The 27518-nt window shown below is 54.8% G+C and overlaps 1 protein-coding gene across 8 annotated transcripts; it reads left to right on the forward strand.

Moving 5' to 3' along the window:
- The first annotated feature begins 4509 nt into the window (after positions 1–4509).
- On the forward strand, positions 4510–23775 carry ARHGEF19 (Rho guanine nucleotide exchange factor 19). Of its 8 annotated transcripts, none has more exons than XM_045379734.2 (16): positions 4510–4722; positions 12679–13118; positions 13513–13797; positions 13958–14078; positions 14155–14231; positions 14508–14770; positions 15370–15530; positions 15627–15779; positions 16043–16172; positions 16270–16344; positions 16518–16607; positions 16775–16935; positions 19144–19302; positions 19802–19881; positions 22606–22728; positions 23134–23775. In XM_045379734.2, exons 2-16 carry the CDS (start codon positions 12707–12709, stop codon positions 23289–23291), a joined length of 2448 nt encoding a protein of 815 aa, XP_045235669.2. In that variant the 5' UTR covers positions 4510–4722; positions 12679–12706; the 3' UTR covers positions 23292–23775. The 8 variants fall into 8 exon arrangements, 6 of the variants coding, with proteins under 6 accessions (XP_045235669.2, XP_073875250.1, XP_045235663.2 ...); XM_074019149.1 differs by having other exon boundaries at positions 22624–22728; XM_045379728.2 differs by lacking the exon at positions 4510–4722 and adding an exon at positions 9114–9264.
- Positions 23776–27518: the final 3743 nt, after the last annotated feature.

Raw genomic sequence — 27518 nt, forward strand, 5'->3', positions numbered from 1 at the left:
ACTTCCAGAGCACCCTCTGCAGTCATGAAAAGGTGGGGGGCTTCCCCTATCCTAGGATCATGCCACCAGCCTCTTGGCCCTAGGATGCACATTTCTGTTGCCCCCTGTGATGGGAGTGCCCACATCTAGAGTTTGCTGCCCTGGCCCTGCAGATGATCCAGAACCCAGTGACAGACTTGAAGGAGCTCTACTTCCCACCCCACAGCTGCCTTTCCCACCTACTCACCAGCTCTGCAGCCATCCTCACTGTGGTGAGGGGACACTGAGCCTTTGCTCTGGAAGGACTGGCCCCTCCAGGGTGGGTGGACTGGAACACTGGCAGTCCACTCTCCAGCTCTGACAGCCCTCTCTCCCCGCCCTCAGCTTTGCGTTGTGATGATTTTCCCTGTGTCTGTCATAATTTGTTTGTTTGTTTGTTTGTTTTTAAGACAGAGTCTCGCTCTGTCACCCAGGCTAGAGTGCAGTGGCGCAATCTCGCCTCACTGCAAGCTCCACCTCCTGGGTTCACGCCATTGTCCTGCCTCAGCCTCCCGAGTAGCTGGGACTACAGGCGCCCGCCACCACGCCCAGCTAATTTTTTGTATTTTTAGTAGAGACGGGGTTTCACCGTGTTAGCCAGGGTTGTCTCGATCTCCTGACCTCATGATCCTCCCGCCTTGGCCTCCCAAAGTACTAGGATTACAGGTGTGAGCCACTGCACCTGGCTTGTCTGTCATAATTTACCATGGCATTATCAGCATTGCAATGTTCCACACTGGCAACTCTGTGCTCATGACCCAAGTGAATGTCCTTTGGGGCAATGGAGGGTGGGAGCACTGTTCCAGGCTCCAGGCCTAATGTGGGCATCTTCAGGTTTTTTTAATCCCACCACATGGGTGGCTCCAGGTAATGGCCCATCACTCTGCCTAGGCTGGCAACATTGCCAACATCAGCAGCACTGTGCTCAACCAGGTACTGGTCTTCCTCTTTTTTTTTTTTTTTTTTTTTGAGACAGAGTCTCATTCTGTCGCCCAGACTGGAGTGCAGTGGTGCCATCTCGGCTCACTGCAAGCTCCACCTCCCGGGTTCATGCCATTCTCTTGACTCAGCCTCCCAAGTAGCTGGGACTACAAGCACCTGCCACCACGCCCAGCTAATTTTTGTATTTTTAGTAGAGATGGGGTTTCACCATGTGGGTCAGGCTGGTCTCAAACTCCTGACCTCAGGTGATCCACCCACCTCGGCCTCCCAAAGTGCTGGGATTACAGGTGTGAACCACCACGCCTGGCCTGGTCTTCCTCTAAAACCAGGTCTACACCACACTGGCTGACTCACCAGATGGAGTAAGTGAAGGTAATGAGTTGCAGGGCTATCTTTGTGTCATCTGGGAACTGGGAGTCTGGTGTCTGCAGTCACCCTCAAGTGAGAGTGGCCAGGGACACATGGCTGACATTAGGGGTTGGTAGGTTAAGGACAGGAGCATAGGGGCTGACCTGATGGACTATGCCTGCCCCCTTGCGCCCAGTAGAATTCCGACCAGCTATGCCCTTTGTCCAGAGATGCATAGAATCCAGACCCTCCATGAAAATGCCTTCACTTTCATTTTCAGTTTGTCAATTTCTATTCTTCTCCCTTCTACATGGCATTCTTCAAAGGCAGGTGAGGACCACTCCCCAAACCCCAGCCTTGGGGCTGTTGCTTCCCAAGGAAGCAGCCCAGCAAAGCAGCAGCACCCTTTGGACTCCAGATTTGTCCCTACCCAGGTCTTGCTATTGATCTTAAAGCTGGTTCTTGATTTCCCTGGGCTAGAGTCTTACCGACTGTAATTTCCGGGCCCATCATTGCACAACTGTGCAAATCTAACACCTGCATTCAGTCTGCCCTTCAGCCCTCACTGGGTCGCCCCAAGCCTGACAATGCCACCTCCCAATGCTGCAGTTTGACTTCATCACCATCTTTTGGGAGCCTTCCTGCTGTGCACCCTTGGTTGGATGCGAGGGACACAGAAATGAATCAGAGCTGGTCCTTTTCCCTAGGAGCATCCAGTCTTTAATGAGATCTGGTTAAGAGTCATAAAGTGCTGGACTCTCAGGAGGTGCTGTTATTGTGTAATTGCCATTGTCATTGAAGGATGATCACCAAAAGAGCCCACTCCCCAGCACAATGACTCCATCTTCCTGGGCCACAAATGCCGCATTGGCTGATCGTAGGTTGAGCAGTAGGTTTAGGCCATGGTCCCAGCAGACCCCTGGGGCCTAGTAGGGTAGGCAAGGCCTCCCATCAGCTCTGTCAGCAGGGTTATCTCTCAATTCAGGGGGCAGCCAGAGGATTAGGAGCAGAGTAGGGAGATGGGGTCAGCCTCAGCATGGAGTTTAGCTGCAGCCTGGCTCCAGAGAGGGAGAGCACATTACCCACAGATGCAGGGGCCCTTAGGTTTGTGGGGTACCCCGGTCAGTATGGCACATTGCTCGGCATGCAGAGTGAGGATGTGATTATGTACCTCTGGGTTGCTAGCTCTTGGGGTTAGTGGGTAGTCCTCACAACCTCAGGTCTGGCAGGGGTAGGATCTGCCTCTGGGGCCTCCAAAGTGGGTAGGAGGAGCAGGTGGCCAACTTTGTGCACCAGCAAGGAGGTGGGGTAACCCCTATGCAGCCCCAAAGCCCTGAGTAAGGTGCTCTGTGCCTGCCAACAACAGCGCGGCCCTGGTGGCTGCCACATCGAGGTCACCCAACAGCTCATCATCCTCATGGTGGGCAAACAGCTGCTCAGCCACATGGAAGAGTTCGCTGTGCTGTGAGTGGTGGGGGGAGAATGGGGAACAGGGCTGGGCCTCATCAGGCCATTTGGAGGGCTTTTATAAGAGCAGAGCAGAAAACCTCTTTCCTGGGACAGAAGATACAGACACAAGTCCTAGCCCTGCTTGTTGTGAGCTGCATGGCTTTGTGTCTCTCTGGGCCTCAGTTTCCTCATCTATACAATGGGGACAATAATAACTCTCCAAGAGAGCTGAGGGGATTATGAGGCGTTCAACAGGAAAGAGCTTTGCTAATGGAGGGCTTTCTATTACTGTTTTTTTTCAGGGGGCAGTGATATTCCAGAGACCAAGAATGGCTACGTGGGAAGCACAGAGTTGAGAGTACTGGACTCCTGTCTAACAGATTGGATTTGAACACTGGCTCCACCACTCACAATTTGGGGAGCCTGGGGCAAGTTCTCCAGGTGTGTTTCCTCATCAGTAAAGTGGAAATCATCATGGTGCCTGCCTCTAAGGGGTGCTGGTGATAGAAGTGGCAGTTCCTAGCGCAAGGTCCTGTTATGACCATTATCTGGTTTCCCTGCCTCCTGCCCCCAGGAAGATGAAGGCTTGGTGGCAGAAGTGGCAGCTGGCAGGGCAGAGGGACACCCAGGTCGGGCAGCAGCTGCAGCGCTGGGAGGAGGAAGGACTATGAGCTCATCGAGTGCCAGGGCCTGTTTGATGAATACCCAGGTATGGAGGAGCAGTTGCTCAGCAGCGTGTGCCCTGGGTGTGAGTGGGGCTCTTGGGGGCCTGGAAGAGCAGGGGAGATGGCCCCGGGCCTGACACTCCCTGCCTGCCAGAGCTGCAGTTCGGGTTCTTCGCCATCTTTGTGGGGGCATTCCTGCTGGCACCCCTGTTTGCTCTGCTCAACAACTGGGTAGAAATCAGACTGGACGCCCACAAGTTCCTGTGCGAGTACCAGCGACCAATGGCTGGGCGCGGCAGGACGTCTGGATCTGACTGCTCCTGCTGGAGGTCACGGTACACCTTGCGGTCACCGTGAATGGGAGTGAGGCAGATGAAGGGAATACAGGGGCAGGGGGCGGGGGAGATGGAGCTCAGAGACTGGGGAAAGGGGTTCAGAAATAGGGAAATGCGAGGCTGGAGAAGGAAATCCGGGTCAGAGGTTGGGAAATAGGGGACAGGAGGCAAGGATTCCGGGCCAAAGGTTCATCCTGCCTCAGGAGTAGGTCTGGATCCGAGTGGGGGTGAGTTAGGGAGTTGGGCCCTGAAGGCCCTCTGGCTCTGCAGACTTTCGTCCCGCCTTCACCTCGGACTTCCTGCCGCATTTCCAGTACCAGTACGAACACCACACTCAGGTGCACGGCTTTGTGAATTTCACGCCGGCACCCGCGCTCCCTGCCTACCTGTCCCGGAGCAAACACACTCTGCAGGTGTTAGACCCTTCAGGCTGGGGAGGAGGGGCGCGGCGGGAGGGGCGGAGCCCTGAGCCTTGGTGGGCGTGGCCTTCCTGTGAGGGGCGTGACGCTGAGGTAGGAGAGGCGGGGCGCTGAGCCTTGGTGGGCGGGAAGCTGAGGCGGGAGTGGCAAGGCCTGTCTAGGAAGCACGGCGGGGAGCCTTGGTGAGGGAGGCCGGCCTGGGAGGGGCGGGTGCTGAGTCTTGGTGGGCGGGGCCTGTCTGGGAGGGGCGGGGCCTGGGAAGCCAGGAGCCGAAACTGTGGACGGGTGGGGCGGGGCCTGGCTGGGGTGCAGTGAGTTGAGTCTGCCCCGGACAGATGCGCGGAGCCGGCTAGGGTACTGGCTGAACGGGCAGGGCCAGATTCTAGGGAGGAGGAGGGGAGGAAATGCAGGGTTCGGAATCAAGATCCGAGAGCCTTTCCAGACCCCGCAACCCAGATACAAGGCCTTTCGCGACGCGGGGGTGAACCAAGCCCTCTTCTACTAGAAGCTTCTGCCGTGCATCTGGGCTTCATTATCGCCTTCGAGGTAGGCTCAGCCATCTGTCTTGGACAGACTTGGTTCCAAGTTCAGGCTCTGCCGCCAACCGGCTGGAAATGGGGATATATTATATAATAGGATCTACTTTATAGGGTCGTTATGAAGGTTCGGTGTCAAGCATTTGCACTGTGTCTGGCATGTTGTGGTCAATGAATTAATATCACAAATAATAATAACATTATTTCTTGGCAAGAGAAAGGAGAAAGGAGAGGAAGCACTCGCCCACCAGTTTTGCTCTTTTACAAGCCCTGCCCCTGACGGGGTTCCTACTGTTAAGGGTTCGAATCATAGCTCTGTGTCTTTGGGCAAATGACAACCCCTTTCTGCTTCTGTTTCTTCACTTGTGGAGTAGAAGTTACCCCCAGCTCATAGAGTTGTTGTGAGGATTAAATTAATTAATATCCGGAAAACCTTCAGATTGAGTTAAGATCGCTAAGGCAATCATTCTCTCTTTTTGGCCCCCTTCTCCCCAGCATGTAGTGTTCTTCTTCTAGTGCCCCAACGCCCGGCTCGTGCCCGATGTGCCAGCCCTGGCTACCAAGATAACGCGCGAGGGCTACCTGGCCAAGCAGGCGGTGGCAGACAACGGGGAGGCGCTGCCTTCAGTCAGCAAGGCAGGCTGACCCCGGCCCCACCCACACCATAATGACCATAATGACCACGCCCCTTGGCCTGCCCTCAAGCCTTAGCTCAGCCTTCTCAAGTTCTGCTCTCTCTAGCCACGCCCCATTATTTGGCCTCGCCCATTGGAGGGACTGGCTGGACTCCCTGTAGTTTCCGCCTGTTCCCGCCCATCATTAAGCTCCGCCCCCGCCACGCCGCCTTTTCTACTTTATCCGCAAACTGGGGTTGGGGGCTGTTCTCTGGAGCGCCAGCCTGCTCAACCTGACCAAGCTGTGCTCTATGTCCGCCGTCCCCAAAGTCCAGGACGCAGGGGCGAGTGAGGCAGGGCTGCCCTTCCGGGACCCTAGGTTCCCCAGGATGCTCCTCCTATTGGGGTCCTCTGGCTTCCAGTTACGCATCTGGGCAGTGTCTCAAGGCCTGAGGATTGGAGTTCCCTGGAGACCTCCAGACTTGCATTGCTACCCTTCCGTGTTCCTTGCCTCCTGGCCTCTGTACAATGCCGACAATAAACCTGTCTCTGCCCCAGCCTGCCACCTCTCCACGGCCACCTGGTCCCCACCCACACGGTGCAGTGTCTACTCACTATGTGGCAATGCTCTAGGGAGTCGAAGTGAACATGGGGGAGCAGGGGAACCCTAATCACTCTGAACTTAATGGCCATGGGTTGGCAGCTAAGGAAAATACTTTGGGGCCGGGCGCGGTGGCTCACGCCTGTAATCCCAGCACTTTGGGAGGCCGAGGTGGGTGGATCATCTGAGGTCAGGAGTTCGAGACCAGCTAAACCAACATGGAGAAACCCCATCTCTACTAAAAATACAAAACTGGCCAGGGGTGGTGGCGCATGCCTATAATCCCAGCTACTCGGGAGGCTGAGGCAGGAGAATCACTTGAACCTGGGAGGCAGAGTTTACGGTGAGCCAAGATAGCGCCATTGCACTCCAGCCTGGGCAACAAGAGCAAAACCCTGTCTCAAAAATAAATAAATAAATAAATAAATAAATAAATAAATAAATAAATAAAATACTTTGGGGTACTAGGGCATGGGCCATGAAACCTCTGCTGTGTATTCCAAGCCCGTAGTGTATGAATAATAAGATCAATAAGAGTTCAGTTAGCCGAGACACCCCCTATTAGACTTTCACACACTTTTCACCACGAGACCCTCCTAAAAGCCTGGTGAGGCAGTACCAGGCAGTGGTGAAGGACTCAGGTTGGTGGTGTGGTCAGACAGACCTGGGTTTCTTTTCTTTTTTTTTTAGACGGAGTCTTGCTCTGTCACCCAGGCCGGAGTGCAGTGGTGTGACCTCAACTCACTGCAGCCTCTGCCTCCATGCCTCCCGGGTTCAAGCGATTCTCCTGCCTCAACCTTCCAAGTAGCTGGGATTACAGGTGTGCACCACCACGCTCAATTTTTGTATTTTTAGTAGAGACAGAGTTTCACCATGTTGGCCAGGCTGGTCTCAAACTCCTGACCTTGTGATCCGCTGGCCTTGGCCTCCCAAAGTGCTGGGATTACAGGCGTGAGCCAATGCGCCCGGACTATTTTTGTATTTTTAGTTGAGACAGGTTTCACCGTGTTGGCCAGGCTGGTCTAGAACTCCTGACATCAGGGGATCCACCCACTTCGGCCTCCTAAAGTGCTGGGATTACAGGCGTGAGCCACCGTGCCCGGCCAGACCTGGGTTTCAATACTAGTCCCGCCCCTTATTAGCTGTGTGACCCTGGGCAAGTTATTTAATCTCTTGAACCTCAATGTCATCTGTAAAATAGGGACTTCATAGAACTGATGAGAGATTTCAAAGGGATAATGCTCATGACTTAACTTGTACAAGCCTTTTAAACAGCTAGCCCCCCATATCCTCAGGTTCTGCATCCTTGGATTCAACCAACCATGCATGGAAAATGAAAATAAAAACAAAAAATAACGACGACAAAAATAATGCAAATAAAAAACATCACAGGATAACAACTATTTACATAGCATTTGCACTGTATTAAGGTGTTATAAGTAATATAGAATTGATTTAAACTGTACTGGAGGGCCAGGCATGGTGGCTCACGTCTGTAATCCCAGTAATTTGGGAGGCCAAGGCTGGTGGATCGCCTGAGCCTAGGAGTTTGAGACCAGGCTGGACAACCTGGTGAGATCCCATCTCTACAAAAAATACAAAAATTAGTCAGGTGTGGTGGTGCACGGCAGCGGTCCCAGTTACTCAGGAGGCTTAGGTGGGCGAATTACCCAAGCCCAGGAGGTTGACGAGCCTGCAAGTGAGCCCTGTAATTGCACCACTGCACTCCAGCGTGGATGACAGAGTGAGACCCTCTCACTTGAGTACATTTTTTTTTTTTGACAATAAATACATAAAATAGACGGGATACGGTGGCTCACGTCTGTAATTCCAGCACTTCGGGAAGTTGAGGTGGGTGGATCATTTAAGATCGGGAGTTCAAACCCAGCCTGGCCAACATGGTGAAACCTTGTCTTGACTAGAAATAAAAAAAAAAGTAGTAGGATGTGGTGGCATGCACCTGTAATCCCAGTGACTGGGGAGGCTGAGGCAGAAGAATTGCTTGAACCTGGGAGGCAAAGGTTGCGGTGAGCTGAGATCCCGCCACTTGCACCACCACGCCTGGGTGACAGAGCGAGACTGCATCTCAAAAATAAATAAATAAATAAATAAATAAATAAATTTTACTGGAGGATGTACAAAGGTTTTAGCAAACACTACGACATTTTATATAAGGGACTTGAGCAGCCATGGATTTTGGTATGGGAGGGTTCTAGAACCAATTCCCCACAGATTCTGGGTACCAAGGGACAACTGTACTCACCTAAGTGGTAGCAGTAACAGTATCTACCTGACAGGGTCATGGTGGAGATTAAATGAGTAGATACATGTGAAGTGCTCAGGACAGTGCCTGGCACTTAGTAGGTGAACAATAAGTTCGCCCCATGAGTATTAGTATGTGTACACATCTGCACATTAATATTAAGTGCCTGGCAATTGCTGGAAGCTCAAACAGATGGCAGGTAATATTAGGGGAAAATGCAGCTTCCCCTTCCACAGGGTTGGGAAGATTGCATGCTGGGCATACAGCATGCCCTTCTTACTGGAGGCGGTTTGACTTGGCTATTTGATTTGGTTTATTGAGGGCTCAATTGGTATAGTCTGGGAAGGCCTCATGGTGGAGGTGGCCACTGGAGATGGTGGGGCAGGTCATTCCAGCCAGTGGGAAAGGATGGGCCATTTGCAAGGAGTGGCTGTACTAGATGAGGAGAGGCTGTCCAGGATGATGCCAGATGTCACATCACCAACTTTCAGGATTGATTTCTGTCTCCCAACCATAGGGATGAGTGTTCCCATTTGATAGATGCAGTAATAGGATCAGAGAAGGTCATCAGGGTTCTCAGGGTCCCTAAGGAGTCCAAGGCTTGGGAGGCTCTCTGAGAAGCTCCCAGGATGCTCCCCAGCTCCAAGAAGTCCCCTGAACACGCCCATGTTTGGGAAGCTCCAGAAGAGTGGTGACCTGTCTCCTAGGAGCAGAAGCAGTGCCTCCCCCATCTTGAGGACCTGGGTGTAGGGTCCTTTAGAGCTTCACTTGGGCATAGGACTCCCATTGTTCCAGCCCCCCTCTTGTACCCCAGACTAGCCAAACCGGTTCTGGGGAAGGGGGGCGGGGAGCAGGCACGTTGAGACAGCCGCCTGCCTCTCTCTGCAAGGTTCCCTCCTCCTTCACCTCCCCCTCCCTGCCCCACACAATACCCAGGAGCTTGCCTTGCTCGGCTCTGGGGCCATGCTGACATGCTGACATCGCCCCCTGAGGACTTGGCTGCAGCCCCAGAGCCCCCAGGGTGTCCCGGAGCCCTGGACTGTGCTGGCAGCAGGACGGAGCTCCCTGGCTGAGGTAGGGCCCCACCTGGGTGCCAGCACTCCCATTCTCTTCCCGCCAGTTTTCCCCGCTGAGTGAGCCCTTTGTGCTGCCTGCCTGGTCTCTGATCCTGGCCCTGACCCACTATGGCCTTCTGGGGCTCTGTGAACCACTTGGCCTGGTTCCCCTTTCCAGCCATGACTTCCCACTTGGCTTTATTCCTTAAAGGGCAGAGAGGCCCTGGCAAGGTCTCCACTCTTCTGGGCAGCAGGGCAAGGGGCACCCGGGAGGGGGCAGGGAAAAGCTAGGTACAGGAGGCCAGAAACGCTTTTTCTGACCATGGTAGTGTCCAGGGACTCTCTGGCAGCCTTGCTAAATGGGCCCATTGCCCTCTGCAATTAGCAGCGCCCACCAAGGGTACTTTCCTCGGCCCCTGCCCATCCTTCTTGGCTCAGATATATTTATGATGAGACATGTTTCTCAGAGAGGGCATTGGGTGGTGGTGCGGTCTCTAAGGAGCCACTTTACAGATGGGAATACTGAGGCCAAGGGACGGGCTATGACTTGCCTAAAGCCACACAGCTGGTCAGTGTCAACACTGGGCCTAGAAGCTTGGGCGGGGGTTATTCTCTTTGGGCTCCAGAATGGCCCTGGCCTAGTAGACACTAGAGTCTCTATCCTGTGATTGTGCCTCAGGAAGGTAATGTCTCTGCTGTCTGGGGCCAGTTCTCTTTCTGAGGTTTTTGTTTTTGTTTTTTTTTAACAGAGATGCGCTACACACAATATGAACACAGCTTGTCCCTCTTAGCTCCCCAGCATTGAGGTTGGGTGGGCCAAACCCCTGGAAGGCCACAGGGCTGGCATCCCAGCTAGATGGGTCATTCTTATTACCCCTTGTCCTGAGCATAGGTGGAGGCTGACACACTCCTGACTTCCCCGCTAGGGACCCGCCTCCAGCTTCATCTCCCCGGGAAGACTTCTATGTCCCCTCCCCACATTCACCTAGCCTTCTCCTCTGCGGTCTTAACTGGCGGTACCCCTGCTGCAAAGCCTCAATGTTTTGACTTATCCCTGCGAATGATGGGAGAGAGGGTCCCTCCCTGCCCTCCAGGGGCTTCCAGAACCCAAGTGCTAGAATCTCCCAGCATACCAGGGGGCAGGGGGCATGTGTACATGCCTGCACATGTGTGCCCCCAGAAGCAAGCAGGACTTCTGTGTCGAGGACTCCTGATTCCTGCAGAGAAAGAGACCTGTCTGCGGGCAGGGGCCTCCTTCCACACACTCCTACAATGTAATGTGTGTCTCAGCCTCGCTCCTTCATCTTCCCCATCTGTGTGAAGGCCTGAGCCGCATTCTGTCTAGAGAAAGACTGATGGTAATAAAAATACTATCCTGTTTGTCAGATAAGGAGACAGTCTCAGGGAGATTTGCTCAGATGGGCACTCTTCAGGCTAGAGGGACAGAGGCTGACAGTACAAGCCAGAGTGGCCACTATAGAGACGGTCCCTTTGGAGCAGCCAGTCCTCTTCTTCCCACCCTCCCAGGCAGCGGGGTGAAGGGAGCGGGAGGAAGCAGTTGAGAAGCTGTGCAGAGAGACTGGGGCCTGCCACAGACCCAGCTATCTTTCACTGGGTCCTCTTCTCCCTCCCTGTCTCCAACAGTGACTGACACTGTCACTGCTCAGGCCAAGGCTTTCTCTCAAAGTGCACTAGGTATTTCAGCCAGGGAGCAGTTACCTATTACCTCCTCCAGGAAGTCTTCCTGGAATACCCAGGTTGAGTTGAGCCCAGCACCCTCCTCTGATGGTTCCTCTGGCTTGGCTCTTGCCAACCTGGATTGTAAATGTTTTCGTTTTTGGCTCTCCCACTAGACTGGCAGCCCATGGGCATGAAATGTTTGTCCATCTGTCTCCCTGGGTTTTCCGGGCTTCATCTGTGTCTCTGAGGATCTGGTTGGCCTGAAATTGTCAGTGTCTCTGTCTCCATCTCTGGGTCCCTGAATGTCTCAGCATCTGTGGTTTTTCTGTTTTTGAATGTCTTGGGGTCTTGGTTTCTGAGTTACTGGCTAAGTGGTCTCTGTTTCTCTAGGTCTCTCTCAGTCTTCATCTCCTGGCTCTCCTGGTCCTGCCAGGCTGGGCACTGCCCCTTTGGCCTGAGGGGGCCTCTGGGGGGTCCTGGCTGCCCGGCCTGCCCACAGCGAGGCCAGGCTAGGGTAGGCCCCCGCCCAGCCCGCTGCCTGCTCCCTCCCTCCCTCCCTGCTTGCCTCACCACAGGGTTTGATGAATCAAACTCTTTGTCTGGGTGGGATCTCCCCCAGCCAGCTGGGCAGAGAGAGGGCTTCCCCTGCCGGAACAGCCAAACAGCATCAGCAGCGGGCCTGGGCCCGGAGAGGTGAGGGGCTGCAGGAGGGAGGCTGGCAGAAGGCCACAGGGCAAGAGCTGCCGGGGCTTGAGCCTCTCAGATCATCGGGTCTGCCCCGATCGAAGGGCTGGCTCCCCGGGGATAACTTCCTACCCAGAAAGGACCCATCCAGCCTGGCCTACCCAGGGGCTGGAAGCTGGGGTGGGGAACAGCCCTTCTTTCACTCCAAACCGGGGGGGTTGGGGCACCTCCCTGAACTTCAGGAGGGCCCCTGCCTGATCTGGGTGATGGCCCGCCTGCCAGTCCATGACCCTCCCAGCCAACTTGGCATGGGTGTGAGCACCACTCAGCGCTGAAAGCCGCAACTCTGGGCAAAGGTCGGGGGGATGGGGGGAGAAATATCAAAGCAAGGACCTGTGGGCTGGTGTGTGTCTGCATCCTGGGGTGTGCGTGTGAAGGGAACAGGAGGATGAGAAATCTTGGGTGCCTGTGTAAATATCGGATGGGTCAGTGTGTTTGTGAGGAATTGTTTGTTCATGTATATGGTTGTGTAAAAATGTGTGTGTCTGTGACTGTGTGAGCCTGAGTTTGAAATGTTTGTATCTATGAAAGTGCACATGTCATTCTATACTAGGGAAAAAATGTAGTGTGGATGTATATGCTGGGACATGGATTTGTGACGATGTATGTATTTGCATGTCTGGTGACAGGTCGGTATGTGTTAGAGAAGGTACAAGGTGGTTAAAATCACCAATTTGAAAGCTAGAATGGCCAGGTTAGAATCCTGGCTCCACTATTTACCAAATAACCTCTCTGTGCCTCACTTTCCTCACCTATAAAATGGGGATAATAAGAGCATCAACTCACAGGGTTGTTGTGAGGATTAAATAATATGTGTAAAGTACCCAGTCTATCATTCAGGCAATGCCAAGCAAGTATCAGCTATTTCTATATAATTAGACATGTGAGTGCGTTTGTGGAGATGTGTGCACATGAGTGTACACAGGGGTTTGTCCAGGCCTCCAGGGGTGGTAGCTTACTGGCCAGCCCTGCTGTCCTCTGTCTAGATCTGATATCTTCTCTTTTGCAGGGCCAGGTGGTGGCAGAGCAAAAGAGGAATGGACTGTGGGCCACCTGCTACCCTCCAGCCCCACCTTACTGGGCCACCTGGCACTGCCCGCTGCCCTGTAGCAGTGTGCCAGCAGGAGAGTCTGTCCTTTGCAGAGCTGCCCACCCTGAAGCCCCCGAGCCCAGTCTGTCTGGACCTTTTCCCTGTTGCCCCCGAGGAGCTTCGGGCTCCTGGCAGCCGCTGGTCCCTGGGGACCCCTGCCCCTCTCCAAGGGTTGCTATGGCCATCATCCCCAGGAAGCTCAGATACAGAGATAACCAGCGGGGGGATGAGGCCCAGCAGGGCTGGCAGCTGGCCACACTGTCCTGGTGCCCAGCCCCCAGCTCTGGAGGGACCGTGGAGTCCCCAGCACACACAGCCACAGCGCCGGGCCAGCCACGGCTCAGAAAAGAAGTCTGCCTGTGAGTCACCCTTGGGGAGGCAGGTGTGGGTGCCACAGTGGGAGGGATGGGGGAGGGGCTGGGCAGCTCCTTAACCTTTATGTCCCAAGGTTCCCCCAAAAGTCAGGACAAGTGGTAGATTAGTGATAAGGAAACTAGCGGGACTCAGGGAAGGCAAGTGACTTGTCCAAGGTTATGCAGTGAGTGAGTCACCATTGCCTGGTCCCTCTGCCTACTGCAGTCAGGCCCTGTGCTTTCCTTACCCCTCTCGTGGACCCCCAGGGCTCTGGGGACCAGACGCTAGCAGAAACACAGGCCCTTCCTTTGGGCATGGCGCCTGAACCTCCCCAGGTGCTCAGGGCCAGGCTGGGGGAGACCCCAGCCTGTGCTCTCACAGCTTGCCCCCCAACCCTAGGGCGCAAGATGCGGGTGTACCAGCGTGAAGAGGTCCCCGGCTGCCCCGAGGCCCACACTGTCTTCCTAGAGCCTGGCCAGGTAGTGCAAGAGCAGGCCCAGAGCACAGAGGAGCCCAGGCCACTGGAGCTGACTGGATCCACCCGAGTGAGTCTCGAGGGTCCTGAGCGGAGGCGCCTCTCGGCTTCGGAGCTGATGACCCGGCTGCACTCTTCTCTGCGCCTGGGGCGGAATTCAGCAGCCCGGGCACCCATCTCTGGGTCAGGCACCGGAGCAGCCCGGGAAGGTACCAGCTCCTCCCATGGGCCCTGAGGGCAGCTAGATGCCGGGTGGGGGTGGGGGATGCCCACTCACCGGCCGCCTGAGGCCGTCAGGGTGCCCGGGCCGGGGCCCAGGCCCCAGGCCCACTCTCTGGATCCCCCACCCTCAGTTCTTGCCCTCTGCAGGGAAAGCATCGTCTCGAAGTGTAGAGACGGGACCGGGTGTCGGGACCGGGTGTAGGGACCGGGTGTCGCGGCCAGCCCCTGGTGACTCACGAGAGGGCCATGGCGATTGGTCCGAGCCCAGGTACCACCTCCTGTTTGGGCTTGGGTCCGAGACAGGGTGCAGGCGAAGAAGGGCCGTGACGCTCTCTCTTTCCTAGGCTAGACACGCAGGAAGAGCCGCCTTTGGGGTCCAGGAGCACCAACGAGCGGCGCCAGTCTCGATTCCTCCTTAACTGTACGTGGGAGGGGATCCCTGGGAGGAGGTAACGGAGGAAGGGGCTGCGGTGTGGAAACGGGGAAAAGGGGGTTTAGAGAGTTGAGAGGTAGGGATCAAGTGAGAAACGGAGAATGGAACTATCGGTATCTAGCACGCAGTAGGTGCTCAATTTGTTTATGGAATGAATGAATGAATGAATGAATTCACTATGTCCAGATATCCGAACCGCAGCAAAGGTTAAGTGACGCGGGCTCTTGAGGGAACCCACGGTATTGCCCGCCCGTCTTTCCCCAGCCGTCCTCTATCAGGAATACAGCGACGTGGCCAGCGCCCGCGAACTGCGGCGGCAGCAGCGCGAGGAGGAGGGCCCGGGGGACGAGGCCGAGGGCGCAGAGGAGGGGCCGGGGCCGCCGCGCGCCAACCTCTCCCCCAGCAGTTCCTTCCGGGCGCAACGCTCGGCGCGAGGCTCCACCTTCTCGCTGTGGCAGGATATCCCCGACGTACGCGGCAGCGGCGTCCTGGCCACGCTGAGCCTGCGGGACTGCAAGCTGCAGGAGGTGGGCGCGCGCGGGGACCCGGCGGGGCGGGCCGGGGAGTACGCGGTCCGGGTACTTAGCGGGAACCGGGCCATAGAGGGAGGGGGACACACAAACGGGAGTGCTGGCGCGACTGTCCGCGCGGAAGCTTGGCTCTAGGACCTGACTACACGAGGCCCTCTGGAAGCGAGGACAGCAAGCCGCGGAGCGGGAGGCTAGGGGAGCCAGGCTTGGCTGCGGGCAGAGGGCGGAGCCAGCGGGACGAAGCCTAGGATAGGACAGGGCCGGATGAGGGGCGGAGCCATTGGGAGTGCAAAAGCCTGGTGGGCGCGGAACAAGGCGGGGACAGAATCAGGGGCGGGACCTGGGGGTAGGCGGGCTCGGGGAAGAACGCGTCGGGACTGGGCTAAGGGGAGGGGCGGGATCTAGGGCAAGCGGGGTTTTCACAATTGCTCGTGGCGGGAGGTGGGTCGCTGGGCCTGCCCGGCGCCAGATTAGGAGTGGGGCTGGAGAAGGGGCGAGGACGCGAGGTGTGGCGGCCTGGGGTCCGGGGATGCGAGGCCAGGGCCTCCGAGGTGAACCGGCCCGGCCCTTTCGACCCCGTGTGCGCCCTCCCTCAGGCCAAGTTTGAGCTGATCACGTCCGAGGCCTCCTACATCCACAGCCTATCGGTGGCTGTGGGCCACTTCTTAGGCTCTGCAGAGCTGAGCGAGTGTCTAGGGGCGCAGGACAAGCAGTGGCTGTTTTCCAAACTGCCCGAGGTCAAGAGCACCAGCGAGAGGTGAAGAAGTGCTCTGGCCTGGCCCAGGGTGGGGACCGAGCCTGTGGTTGGCCGGCTTCCAGATCTGGGGTCTCCATCCTGGCTCTGACTCCTCAGGTTCCTACAGGACCTGGAGCAGCGGCTGGAGGCAGATGTGCTGCGCTTCAGCGTGTGCGACGTGGTGTTGGACCACTGCCCGGCCTTCCGCAGAGTCTACCTGCCCTATGTCACCAACCAGGCCTACCAGGAGCGCACCTACCAGCGCCTGCTGTAGGGCTGGGGGCTCTGAAAGGGGCGGGGGCGTGGAGGGAGTCTCAGGCAGGTGTAGGCACTGAGGACTGGGTGATGCAAGGTGACTCTGGGAGGGAAGGGGTCCCTGAAAGGGTCTCTGTGACCAGGATAAGGTGAGATGCAACCCCAAGGGGCAGTAAGGATGTGCTGAGAAGGTCCCTAAAGGCCCCGTGGATGGCCAGGGTTGTGGATCCCAGGAGTTCAGGCCTACCTGTGATTCCAGAGCCCTTCCCATTTTCCAGCCTGGAGAACCCCAGGTTCCCTGGCATCCTGGCTCGCCTGGAGGAGTCTCCCGTGTGCCAGCGTCTGCCCCTTACCTCCTTCCTCATCCTGCCCTTCCAGAGGATCACCCGCCTCAAGATGTTGGTGGAGGTACCTCGAGGGGACAGGCTGCAGTGAGGGCTGGGTGGGCGGGCCGGGTCTCAGGAGAGTATGAGGCCTGCCTCATTGTGCTGATCCCATCTTCCAGAACATCCTGAAGCGGACAGCACAGGGCTCTGAAGATGAAGACATGGCCACCAAGGCCTTCAACGCGCTCAAGGAGGTGAGCTGGGCAGGGCAGGGGCTGCTTGGCTCCTGGGGCCCCCCTGGGCCCCCAGCGTGTCTCTAAAACAGCCCCCAGCTGTCAGAGTCTCCGGTCCCCAGGCAAGAGTCTGAGGCTGGGCTCTGGGAGCCAGGGCTGAGGGGCTGCAGGTGACCTCCCCACGGCTCCCCCAGCTGGTGCAGGAGTGCAATGCTAGCGTGCAGTCCATGAAGAGGACAGAGGAACTCATCCACCTGAGCAAGAAGATCCACTTTGAGGGCAAGGTGTGTGTCTGCCGCCAGCGGGATGGGCACTCCAAGGGGCAGCTCTTGTTTCTTCCTTGCCCTAGGGGCTTCAGGCCAGTTCATCGCTGCCCACACCCTCCCCTCTGCTATCCTGTGCTCTCTGCCTGGTGCCCCTGGGCCTGACCCATCCTTCTCCATCCCTCTAGATTTTCCCGCTGATCTCTCAGGCCCGCTGGCTGGTTCGGCATGGGGAGTTGGTAGAGCTGGCACCACTGCCTGCAGCACCCCCTGCCAAGCTGAAGCTGTCCAGCAAGGCAGTCTACCTCCACCTCTTCAATGACTGCTTGCTGCTCTCTCGGCGGAAGGAGTGAGTTGGGGCAGTCGGGGGTGGGTAGGTAAACTGGAGCCAGGCTCTCTTCCTCCCTACCACTGGGCTTATGACCAGTCCATCCCTGGGCCTGGGAGCCCCTGCCTGTGCCAGGTGGTGCTGCCAGGGTACCCTGAGACTTGGAGGCTCCTGAAGCAAAGGCAGAGATGTGAGACAAGTCCGTGTTCCAGAAGGGAGAATCAAGGTCTAGACTATATGCCGAGGACTTGGAGCTGCTGTGAGCTTCAGCCAGTTAGAGCAGAGACTAAGAGCATAACCCTGGAGTCTCAACTCTGCCCTGAGTCACAGCTACGCCAGAAGCCAACTTTTACTCAGTACCTACTCTGTGCGAGGCATGCTATGTGGACTATTCCCTTTAATCCTCCAAATCCCTCCCTGGGAAATAGGCTTCTCTGTTACTCTCAGATCATGGAGCTAGTAGGTGGGGGAGCCAGGAGGATGCCAGCTCTGTCTGATGGCAGCACCGTGCCTCACTCACAGTGAATGCTCCCTCAGTATTAACTGTGATTATAAGTGAGGAGTGAGGTAGAAGACTACCTGGATAAGGTGAATGGGATGAAGGATGGACATGTGGGATGGTGGCTCACACCTGTAATCCCAGCACTTTGGGAGGCCAAGGTAGGAGAATCACTTGAGTCCAGGAGTTCAAGACTAGCCTGGGCAACATAGTGAGACCCCATCTCTTAAAAAAAAAAAAAAAGGATGGACATGTTATGCTATAAGAAGAATTCATTCCTGATTTGTTTGTTCATTTAGTAAAGAGTCACTGAATCTCTGTTCTGTAGCAGGTCAGTGCTAGGGACATAAATATGAATGAGACTTGTTCTCTGCTCACAGGAGCTCTCAGACCAGTGAAAATCCATCCTGATAACCAGATCATCAGGGTTTTGATGGAAGGGTGTACTGCGGTAGTTCCTGGTGTGGGGTGAGAATCAGTAAAGCTTCATAGAGGATGGGACATTTGAGCTGGGTTTTGAAAGATGAGTAGGATTTTCCAGGTAGAAAGGTAGTTTGAGTGGAGGAGTACAGCAGAGTCGTGGTAGTGTAGACGAGCAGCATGTGTGTTTGGGGAATGATGAAGCCTCATGTGGCTGGATTTGTAAAGGAGAAGGGCAGCAGGGGGAAGTTGGGATGTTGAAGGTCATGGTAGAGAGGCTGGATTTTTTCTGAGGCAGCCAGGAGCGTGGAGAGTTAGGCAGAGGGATGATATATTGCTCCTGGCCAATTTGGAGGATGAACTGGAAGGGGAGAGGCAGAGGGTCCTGCATTGCTCAGGAGAGGGTAGATGCTCCAGAAGTGGCAGGGTGCTTCAGGAGACGTGGATTCAAGGGACATTAAGGAGGAAAGACAGGACATAGCTACCAGGTGGGTGTAGGGGGGATGGAAAGGGAAGAGGTGAGCATGACGTCTGAGTTTCCTTTTGGGCAAACTGGTGGTGTCTTTCACTGGAATGGAGAACAGTAAAGGGGATCTGGCTTGGAGTGGGAGAAGCTGAGTTCTTTTATTTATTTATTTATTATTTTGATGCCGAGTTTTGTTGAATGAATTGACATCCATGGAACCCCCTCCACCCATCCTGCCTACAAGTACTTACTGATCCCAAATTGTGAGTCAGGCAGTATTAGACACTGAGATACAGTGGCAAAGAGATGAGGCTCAGCCTTCATGGGGCTCACATACTGGAAGAGAGACACTCCGCAGGCGAGCTGTCCAGTTGGCTCTTTGGAACAGACGCTTGGGAGAGAGGTTCAGAGAGAGGTCGTGAATCGCTTGAACCTGGGAGGTGGAGGTTGCAGTGAGCCAAGATCATGCCACTGCACTCCAGCCTGGGCGACAGAGCGAGACTCTGCCTTAAAACAAAACGAAACAAAACAAAACAAAACACCAAATAACAAACAAAAAAAAAAGAGAGAGAAAGGTTGAAAGCGTGTTTGGGCCTCAGGGACTGGTCTCCATCACCTCCAGCCTCCCCCAGCAAGCCAGCAGGGAAGAAGCTCTTGGTTCCTTGTGGGGACTTTGCCAGCTGCTAGGAAAGCAGCGCCCTGTCGAGAAGCAGGACCCTGTGAGAACGCTGGCAGGGAGGCAACCCTTTCTCCCCGCTTCCGGTCAGACCCCACCTGATCCCGAGGCTGGGTGCCTGGAGCCAGGGCCCAGGCCAGGCTGACCTCCCCTCCCTCGGTCCTCCAGGCTAGGGAAGTTTGCCGTTTTCGTCCATGCCAAGATGGCTGAGCTGCAGGTGCGGGACCTGAGCCTGAAGCTGCAGGGCATCCCTGGCCACGTGTTCCTCCTCCAGCTCCTCCACGGGCAGCACATGAAGCACCAGTTCCTGCTGAGGGCCCGGACGGAGTGAGTGGGCCTGGGTACGGGGAGAGAGGAGGCTCTTCCTCCCCATGACGGGCACCCCTGGGACATCCTGGCCTTGTTCCTCCCCAAGTGCTCATCTCTTCCCTGGCTTGGGCAGGACACAGGGGCAGAGGGCAGGGCTGGAGGCCAGAGCAGGAGCGCGTGCCCCACAGGTGGTGTTGGGGGGCTGCCACCTCCTCCTCAGCCTCTGGGCATCTCTTGGATGGAAACCTCCACACCCTGCTATCTCTGGCTTCAGGACTGTGGCATTAGGCAGGATGGGGGTAGGGCTGGCATCCAGGGGTTCTGGGCCTGTTATGCTCAGAGCTGGGTGGGGCACAGGCTTGGGAACAGGGTTGTGGGGTGGGCCTGGGGTGGGGCAGACATGACTTGGGTCCTGGGCCTGGACATCATGTCTGGCTCCCCGAGCCTTGGTTTCGGCACCCTGCCCTGGGCAACTGCACTTTGCATGTTGTGACAATTGAGCCTCCCCCTTCCTTAGAAGTGAGAAGCAGCGATGGATCTCAGCCTTGTGCCCCTCCAGCCCCCAGGAGGACAAGGAGGTCATCAGTGAGGGGGAAGGTAGCTCATCCCTGCTGCTTACATCCCTGGGCCGGACCCTCGCCCGCCCTCCTCCCCTCCCATCCTGGGTGCTGTGTTGCCCACAGGGCTATGGGGAGAGAGATCAACTTCTGGGGCAGTCAGGGGTAGCTTTGAGGAACCTTGAAGGCTGGGCAGAACTTACAGAGCACAGGTGGACTTTGTGTCCACAGGCAGCATCCTGGAGATCACAAAGCCTTCATAGCTTCCCATTTCACCCCTGTTTTACGAGTTAGAAGAGAGGTTCAGAGATAAACGGACTTGTGTAAGTTCACCCAGCCAGTAAGTAGCGGGGCTGAGACCAGAGCCCGGGTCTGCCTCCATCTTTGCATCAGTTGCAAACAGGACAAGAAGCAGCCGGAGCCAGGGTATGAGGGGTGGTGGGGGTAGTGGTGGCAGCTGAGGGATCTGCTCAGTTGGAATAAAGGTTTCTCCTTTGGGGGTGGCTGGTAAGCCAGGGTGCGACCTAATCATAGAGAGCCTCCCTATAGTGGCCTTAGGAAGCTATTGAAGGTTTGTTTAGGTTTATTTGAGACAGGGTCTTGCTCTGTTGCCCAGGCCGGAGTTCGGTGGTGCGATAATGGATCACTGCAGTCTCAACCTCCTGGGCTCAAGTGATCCTCCTGCCTCAGCCTTTTGAGTAGTTGGGACCACAGGTATGCACTACCACACCTGGATACCACACCTTTATTTTTATTTTTTGTAGAGACAGGCTCTTGCTATGCTGCCCAGGCTGGCCTCAAACTCCTGGACTCAAGCAATCCTTTCCCTTCAGCCTCCCAAAGTGCTGGGATTACAGCATGAGCCATTGTGCCTGGCTTATTGGAGGCCTTTTTTTTTTTGGAGACACAGTTTTACTCTGTACCCCAGGCTGGAGTGCAGTGGCGCAATCTCGGCTCATTGCAACCTCCGCCTCCCGGGTTCAAGCGATTCTTATGCCTGAGCCTCCTGAGTAGCTGAGATTACAGGCACTTGCCACCACACCGGCTATGCTTTTTTGAGACAGTCTCACCCTGTCGTCCAGGCTGGAGTGTAATGGCACAATCTCAGCTCACTGCAACCTCCTCCTCCCAAGTTCGAACAATTCTCCTGCCTCAGCCTCCCAAGTAGCTGGGATTACAGGTGCCTGCCACTGCGCCTAGCTAATTTTTATATTTTTAGTAGAGGCAGAGTTTTGCCATGTTGACCATGGCTGGTCTTGAACTGCCTCAGCCTCCCAAAGTGCTGGGATTACAGGTGTGAGCCATTGCGCCCGGCCTTAGTGGAGGCTTTTGAGCAGAGGAGTTAGGGCTGAGCTTTAGGTAGTAAAGGGAAAGAAAGGGCACTCATGCCCACTGAGCGCCGCCATAGGCCAGGCCCAGGGCTGGGGGCTTTGTATTTTCATTAAATCTAATTTAATCCTCATGGCAACCCTACCAGGTAGACATTTTTCTTTTTTTTTTTTTTTTTTTTTTTTTTTTTGAGACGGAGTCTCTCTCTGTCGCCCAGGCTGGAGTGCAGTGGCACGATCTCGGCTCACTGCAAGCTCCGCCTCCCAGATTCACGCCATTCTCCTGCCTCAGCCTCCGAGCAGCTGGGACTACAGGCGCCCGCCACCAAGCCCGGCTAATTTTTTGTATTTTTAGTAGAGACGGGGTTTCCCCATGTTAGCCAGGATGGTCTCGATCTCCTGACCTCGTGATCCGCCCACCTCAGCCTCTCAAAGTGCTGAGATTACAGGCGTGAGCCACCGCGCCTGGCGACATTTTTCATATCTGAGAAAACTGAGGCTCAGAAGGTGAAGTAAATTGGTCACACAGCCAGTAAGTGGCAGAACTGGGATTCAAGCCAGGTCTGGCCCCCCGGTCTGGGGCTTTGGATGCTACCAGCCCACCTGCTCTAATGAAAAGAGCTGAGGACCAGGAAGGGGGTAGACGCTCTGGCTTGAGCGAGGAGTCCCACCTGGCTGGGGTAAGCTCCCAGGTGGTCAGGGGAGGTCCCTGGGAATGAACATTTGGCCCCTGAAGGATGAGGAGAGGTTGTCACGAAACAATCTGGGGAAGAGTATCTGGCAGAAGGAAGAGCCAGTGCGAAGAACCTGGGGAAGGAGGGAGCTTAGAGTGAGGAACAGCACGGAGGCTGGTGTGACTGGAGCTTTGTGAGCGAGTAGGGAGGGAAAGTGGAGGGGAGAAGATGAGGCTAGCAGGGGGTGATGCCAGACCATGAAGGGCCTTGTAGGGCCTCGGGAGGAGTTTGGATTTTATTCTAAGAGGATTGGGAAGCCCTGGAGGGCTTTAAACAGGGGAGTGATGCAGCTTAATCCCAGTTGGGAAGGATGGGCCAAAGGGAGCACCACAGCGATGTTAGGGGCATACTGCAGGGCCGTTACTGTTTTGTGTGAGGTGGCTGGGGGCAGTTGGACGTTGGAGTCTGAAGGACAAAAGCAACGTATTGGCTTGAGCTGGGGAGGGGACAGCCGTTGGTATAGAGGCAGAAACCGAAGCTGGGAGGGAACGGATTCATCCCGCACTTGTATTTAGGGTAGGAGAGGAGACAGGCCAGGGTGGGCAGAGGGTACGCCTGCTTGGATGTGGGCCTGTGGCATGGGAGTAGCAGAGGAATAGAAGCCTCAATGGCCACCTTCCCACCCCCTTACTTCCTCCTACTGCCCCTCCCTGCCCTACTCATGCTCCTTTCCCTGCCATCCTACCCTTGGGACTCCCTGAGCCTCCCTTGGGCTGTCAGATCACCCCCAGGTTCAGTGTGTTAGAACATACAAGGCACTGCAGCCAGATGAGCTGACCTTGGAGAAGACTGACATCCTGGCAGTGAGGACCTGGACCAGTGACGGTGAGGGGGCCTCCTGGGAAAGTCTCCCTGATGGGGCTCAGGTGGGCAGGAGGTGGCTAGATGATTAAGATATCACACAGAAAGACTCTGCAAGTGTTGATCTGCCACAGCATGTGGGAATCAGGTTAGACAAGAAGAGGAACTTCCTGCTTGTAAAGATATAGGATTGAGAGTGATGGGGGAGAGTGGGAAATACCCTTACAGAGGATGTCAGGAAAAACAGGTCAGAAGTTCATCTACAAGACAGCTCGAGACAGGGTCCTTCCTGGAGCTGAGAGATGCTGAGATGATGTCACCTTGGCCCCAAGGGTGCAAACAAAGCTTGCATCAGGGCTGAGGTGTTCCCTTCCAGGCCTGGCCCTGGTGCCCCTTTGATGCTGTTGTTCTTGGCCTGTGTGTCCCTAGGCTGGCTGGAAGGGGTCCGCCTGGCAGATGGTGAGAAGGGGTGGGTGCCCCAGGCCTACGTGGAAGAGATCAGCAGCCTCAGCGCCCGCCTCCGAAACCTCCGGGAGAATAAGCGAGTCACGAGTGCCACCAGCAAACTGGGGGAGGCCCCTGTGTGAGGGGCAGCCATGGCCTGGGACAGCACCTCCATGCCTGGTTCCCGGATGGTTCTGGAGGGGCCTGTAGTGTCTCCATGCCCCAAGCTGCTCCTGCTGGCACTTCACTTCTGTGGCCTTGGCATTGAGGGCACAGGGTGGGCACAGGAATGGGGGCACCTCCAGAGGGTATCTCTGTCCTCCTGCTCCTCAGTGTCCACACTTCAAGGCCAACGGCAGTTTCTTCCTCTGACGTGGGGACCATAACAGTTGATCACTGATATCTGGCAAGGACTGGGGCCCTCTACTTTCTGTGCCCTCAATCCTGCCTGACTCTTGGTCCTTCTGGCAGGGACCTGGCTGGGGAATGTTCTGGTGCTGGTGGTGCTGGGACCTAAATATATATTTAGATATATCTGGCATCTTGTCTACCACCTCCCCTGGCCAGAGCCCGAGTCGGTGCCTGGTTGCTGTGTCTTGTCTGTAAATAAACTCCTATCATGCCTTTGCTTGGAGTCTGTGATCCATCTGATGCTGCCCCACCCCCACAGTCCTGTTTTCCCAGCTAAAGACCAGGAGAGTCTCTGGCTGGCTCCCAACTAGGGCTTTGCATGTCTCTAGAGTTCACCTCTGAGCTGTAAGAGGGTGACCAGGGGACAGGGGGACGATTGTGTATCAGCTAGGCTGCTTTCAGCTGCAAGTAACAAAATGTCAGATACAAATAGGCTTAAACAAAGAGATTTGATTAGTTCTTTATTTGTTTCCTGTGGCTTCTATAACAGAATTACTATAAACTGAGTGACTTAAAGCAACAATATTTTCTTCTGTCACGGTTCTGGAGGCTGAGTCCAAAATCAGCAGCACTGGGCCCGCACCCAGGGGCTGTGCTCCCCCCTGGGCTGTCAGGGAGAGTGGTTCCTCGCCTCTTCCCACTGCTGGTGGCTGCAGCGTTCCTTGACTTGCAACCGTATCACTCTGATCTCTGCCTCTGTGGTCACATTGCCTTCTCTGTGTGTCTATACCAAATTTCCCTCTGCCTCCCTCTGATAAACAAGTGATTGCATTTTCAGGCCCACCCAGATAATCTTCCCATCTCATAATCCTTAATTTAAATCACATCTGCAAAAACCCTCTGCCCACTGTCCCCCACCCTCCCCCACTTTTTTTTTGGTCATATGAGGTAACATTCACAAGTTCCAAGGACTAGGGCATGGATATCTTTTGGGGGCCATTTTTCAGCCCAACCTGGAGTGTAGTGGTGCAATCTTGGCTCACTGCAACCTCCGCCTCCTGGTTCAGGTGATTCTCCTGCCTCAGCTACCTGAGTAGCTGGAATTACAGGTGTCTACCACCATGCCCGGCTAATTTTTATATTTTTAGTAGATACGGGGTTTCACCATCTTGGCCAGGCTGGTCTCGAACTCCTGGCCTCAAGTGATCCTCCTGCCTCGGCCTCCCAAAGTTCTGGGATTACAGGCATGAACCACTATGCCCAGCCCCTCCCACAGTTCTTATCACTGAGAAGTATAGAGCCAATGCAGGCTTCAGGCAAGGCTTGATCCAGTGGCTCAGTGATGTCACTGAGGACCGAGATCTTTCCATTTTTCTACTCTGCTGTCCTTGGTGTTGGCTTTATCCTAAGGCTTCCAGGGGCTTCTTCATTCACACCAAACATGGAATAAGAGAATTGTCCTTGTCTCAGGCTTCCCAGAGTCCTGGGAGTCTCTCTGATTGGATCAGCTTGGCTCACATGGCTACCTCTGGGCTGATCATGGCGGTGCAGATGAGCCTAGCCCAAGTCCTGTGCTCTTATCCCTGGAGCCAGGCTGGGGAGTTGTCTTCCCTGGAATCCCATGGATTCCCAAGTGGAACTTGGTGGCTGCTGCAAAGGAGGGGCGGGTGCTGGAGAGGCCAGTGTTTATTACATCACCCAAGAGAGTGGAAGGGCCTGGGAATAATGACCTTGGAGATGTGAACACCTGTGGGGATGGGAGCGTCCTTCAACCCTCCGAAGGAGGTCATGGGGCAAAGAAAACAGGTGAGTCAGGGTGATCCAGAGGGCAAACGTGGGACAGGTGGGGAGAAGCTCAGATTCATGAGGAAGTCTCTGGGAATGACTTTCTATCATGGTGTAGTATAGGGACGGAGGAGCATGTGGGCTTAGGAAGCAGACACATTGGAATTTTTTTTTTTTTTTAAGATAGAGTCTTGCTCTGTCACCCAGACTGGAGTGCAGTAAGTAGTGTGATCATGGCTCACTGCAGCCTCCCAGGCTCAAGCAATCCTCCTGCTTCAGTCTCCTGAGTAATGGGAACTACAGGTGCACACCACCCTGTCCAGCTAATTAAAAACTTTTTTTTTTTTTAGATGAAGTTTTGCCATGTGTTGCCCAGGCTGGTCTCAAACTCATGGGCTCAAGTGATCCTCCTGCCTCAGCCTCCCAAAGTGCTGGGAAAACAGGTGTGAGCCACCATGCCCAGCCTTGAAGTTTTTTTTTTTTTTTTGAGATGGAGTCTTGCTCTGTCACCTAGGCTGGAGTTCAGTGGTGCAGTCTCGGCTCACTGCAACCCCTGCTTCCCAGGTTCAAGTGATTCTCCTGCCTCAGCCTCCCGAGTAGCTGGGATTACAGGCGTGTGCCACCGTACCTGCCTAATTTTTGTATTTTTAGTAAAGACGGGGTTTCACTATGTTAGCCAAGCTGGTTTAGAACTCCTGACCTCAGGTGATCCACCCACCTCGGCCTCCCAAAGTGCTGGGATTACAGGTGTTAGCCACCACGCCTGGCCTCCAGCCTTGAATTTGAATTCTGCTTCTGACATCTATATCTCATGTGATTTTAAAAAAATGAACTTTTTGTTTTGGAATACTCTTAGGTTTATAGAACAGTTGCAACAATGGTACAGAAAGTTCCATCCACCCCTTTTACAGCTTCCCCCATTGTTAGCGTCTTACGTGACTACGGTACAGTAGTCAAAACTAAGAAACCAACACTGGTACACTGCTATTAACTGAACTCCAGACTTGATTCGGATTTCACCAGTTTTCCCACTAATGTCCTTTTCTGTTCCAGGATCCAATCCAGGATCCCACATTGCATTTAGTTGCCGTGTCTTAGTCTTCTCTGGTCTGTGACAGTTTCTCAATGTTTCCTTGGTTTTCATGACCTTGACAATTTCAGAAGTTCTGGTCTGTGGACTATCCCTCAATTTGGGTTTATCTGATGTTTTTCTCATGACTAGCCAGGAGTTATGGGTTTGGGGAAAGAATACCACAGAGGTAAATAAAGTGCGTTTCTCATCACGTGATGCCAGGAGGCACGTGATGTCCACGTGACTCGTCTCTGGCAATGCTAGCCTTGATGACTTGGTGAAGGTGGTGTCTGCTCTGGGGCCCAGGCTGGAGTGCCGTGGTGTGATCTTGGCTCACTGCAAGCTCTGCCTCCCAGGTTCATGCTGTTCTCCTGCCTCAGCCTCCTGAGTAGCTGGGACTACAGGCGCCCGCCACCACGCCTGGCTATTTTTTGTATTTTTAGTAGAGACGGGGTTTCACTGTGTTAACCAGGATGGTCTCGATCTCCTGGCCTCGTGATCTGCCCACCTCGGCCTCCCAAAGTGCTGGGATTATAGGCGTGAGCCACCGTGCCTGGCCTCTTTCTCTCTCTCTCTTTCTTTCTTTCTCTTTCTCTCTTTCTCTCTCTCTTTCTTTCTTTCTTTCTTTCTTTCTTTCTTTCTTTCTTTCTTTCTTTCTTTCTTTCTTTCTTTTTCTCCCTCTCTCTCTCTCTTTCCTTCCTTCCTTCCTTCCTTCTCTTTCTTTTGTTTCTTTCTCTTTCTTCCTTTCTTCTTTCTTTTCTTTTCTTCTCTTTCTCTCTTTCTTCCTTTCCTCCCTCCTTTCCTCCCTCTTTTTCTCTCTTTCTTTAACTTTCTTTTTGGGACAGTCTGGCTCTATTGCCTAGGCTGGAGTGCAGTGGTACAATCATGGCTCATTACAACCTCTGCCTCCCAGCCTCAAGCCATCCTCCCACCTCAGCCTCCCGAGTAGCCGGGACCAGAGGCACATGTCACCACGCCTGGTTAAATTTTTTTTTTTTGTAGAGATAGGGTTTTGCCATGTTCTCCAGGCTCATCTTGAACTCCTGGGCTCAAGTGATCTGCCCGCCTTGGCCTCCAAAGTGATGGGATTACACGTGGGAGCCAATTTTTTTAATGTTTATTTTTTGTAGAGAAGAGGTCTTGTTATGTTGCCCAGGCTGGT

This window comes from Macaca fascicularis, chromosome 1 (assembly GCF_037993035.2).
Source record: "Macaca fascicularis isolate 582-1 chromosome 1, T2T-MFA8v1.1".
Taxonomy (NCBI): domain Eukaryota; kingdom Metazoa; phylum Chordata; class Mammalia; order Primates; family Cercopithecidae; genus Macaca; species Macaca fascicularis.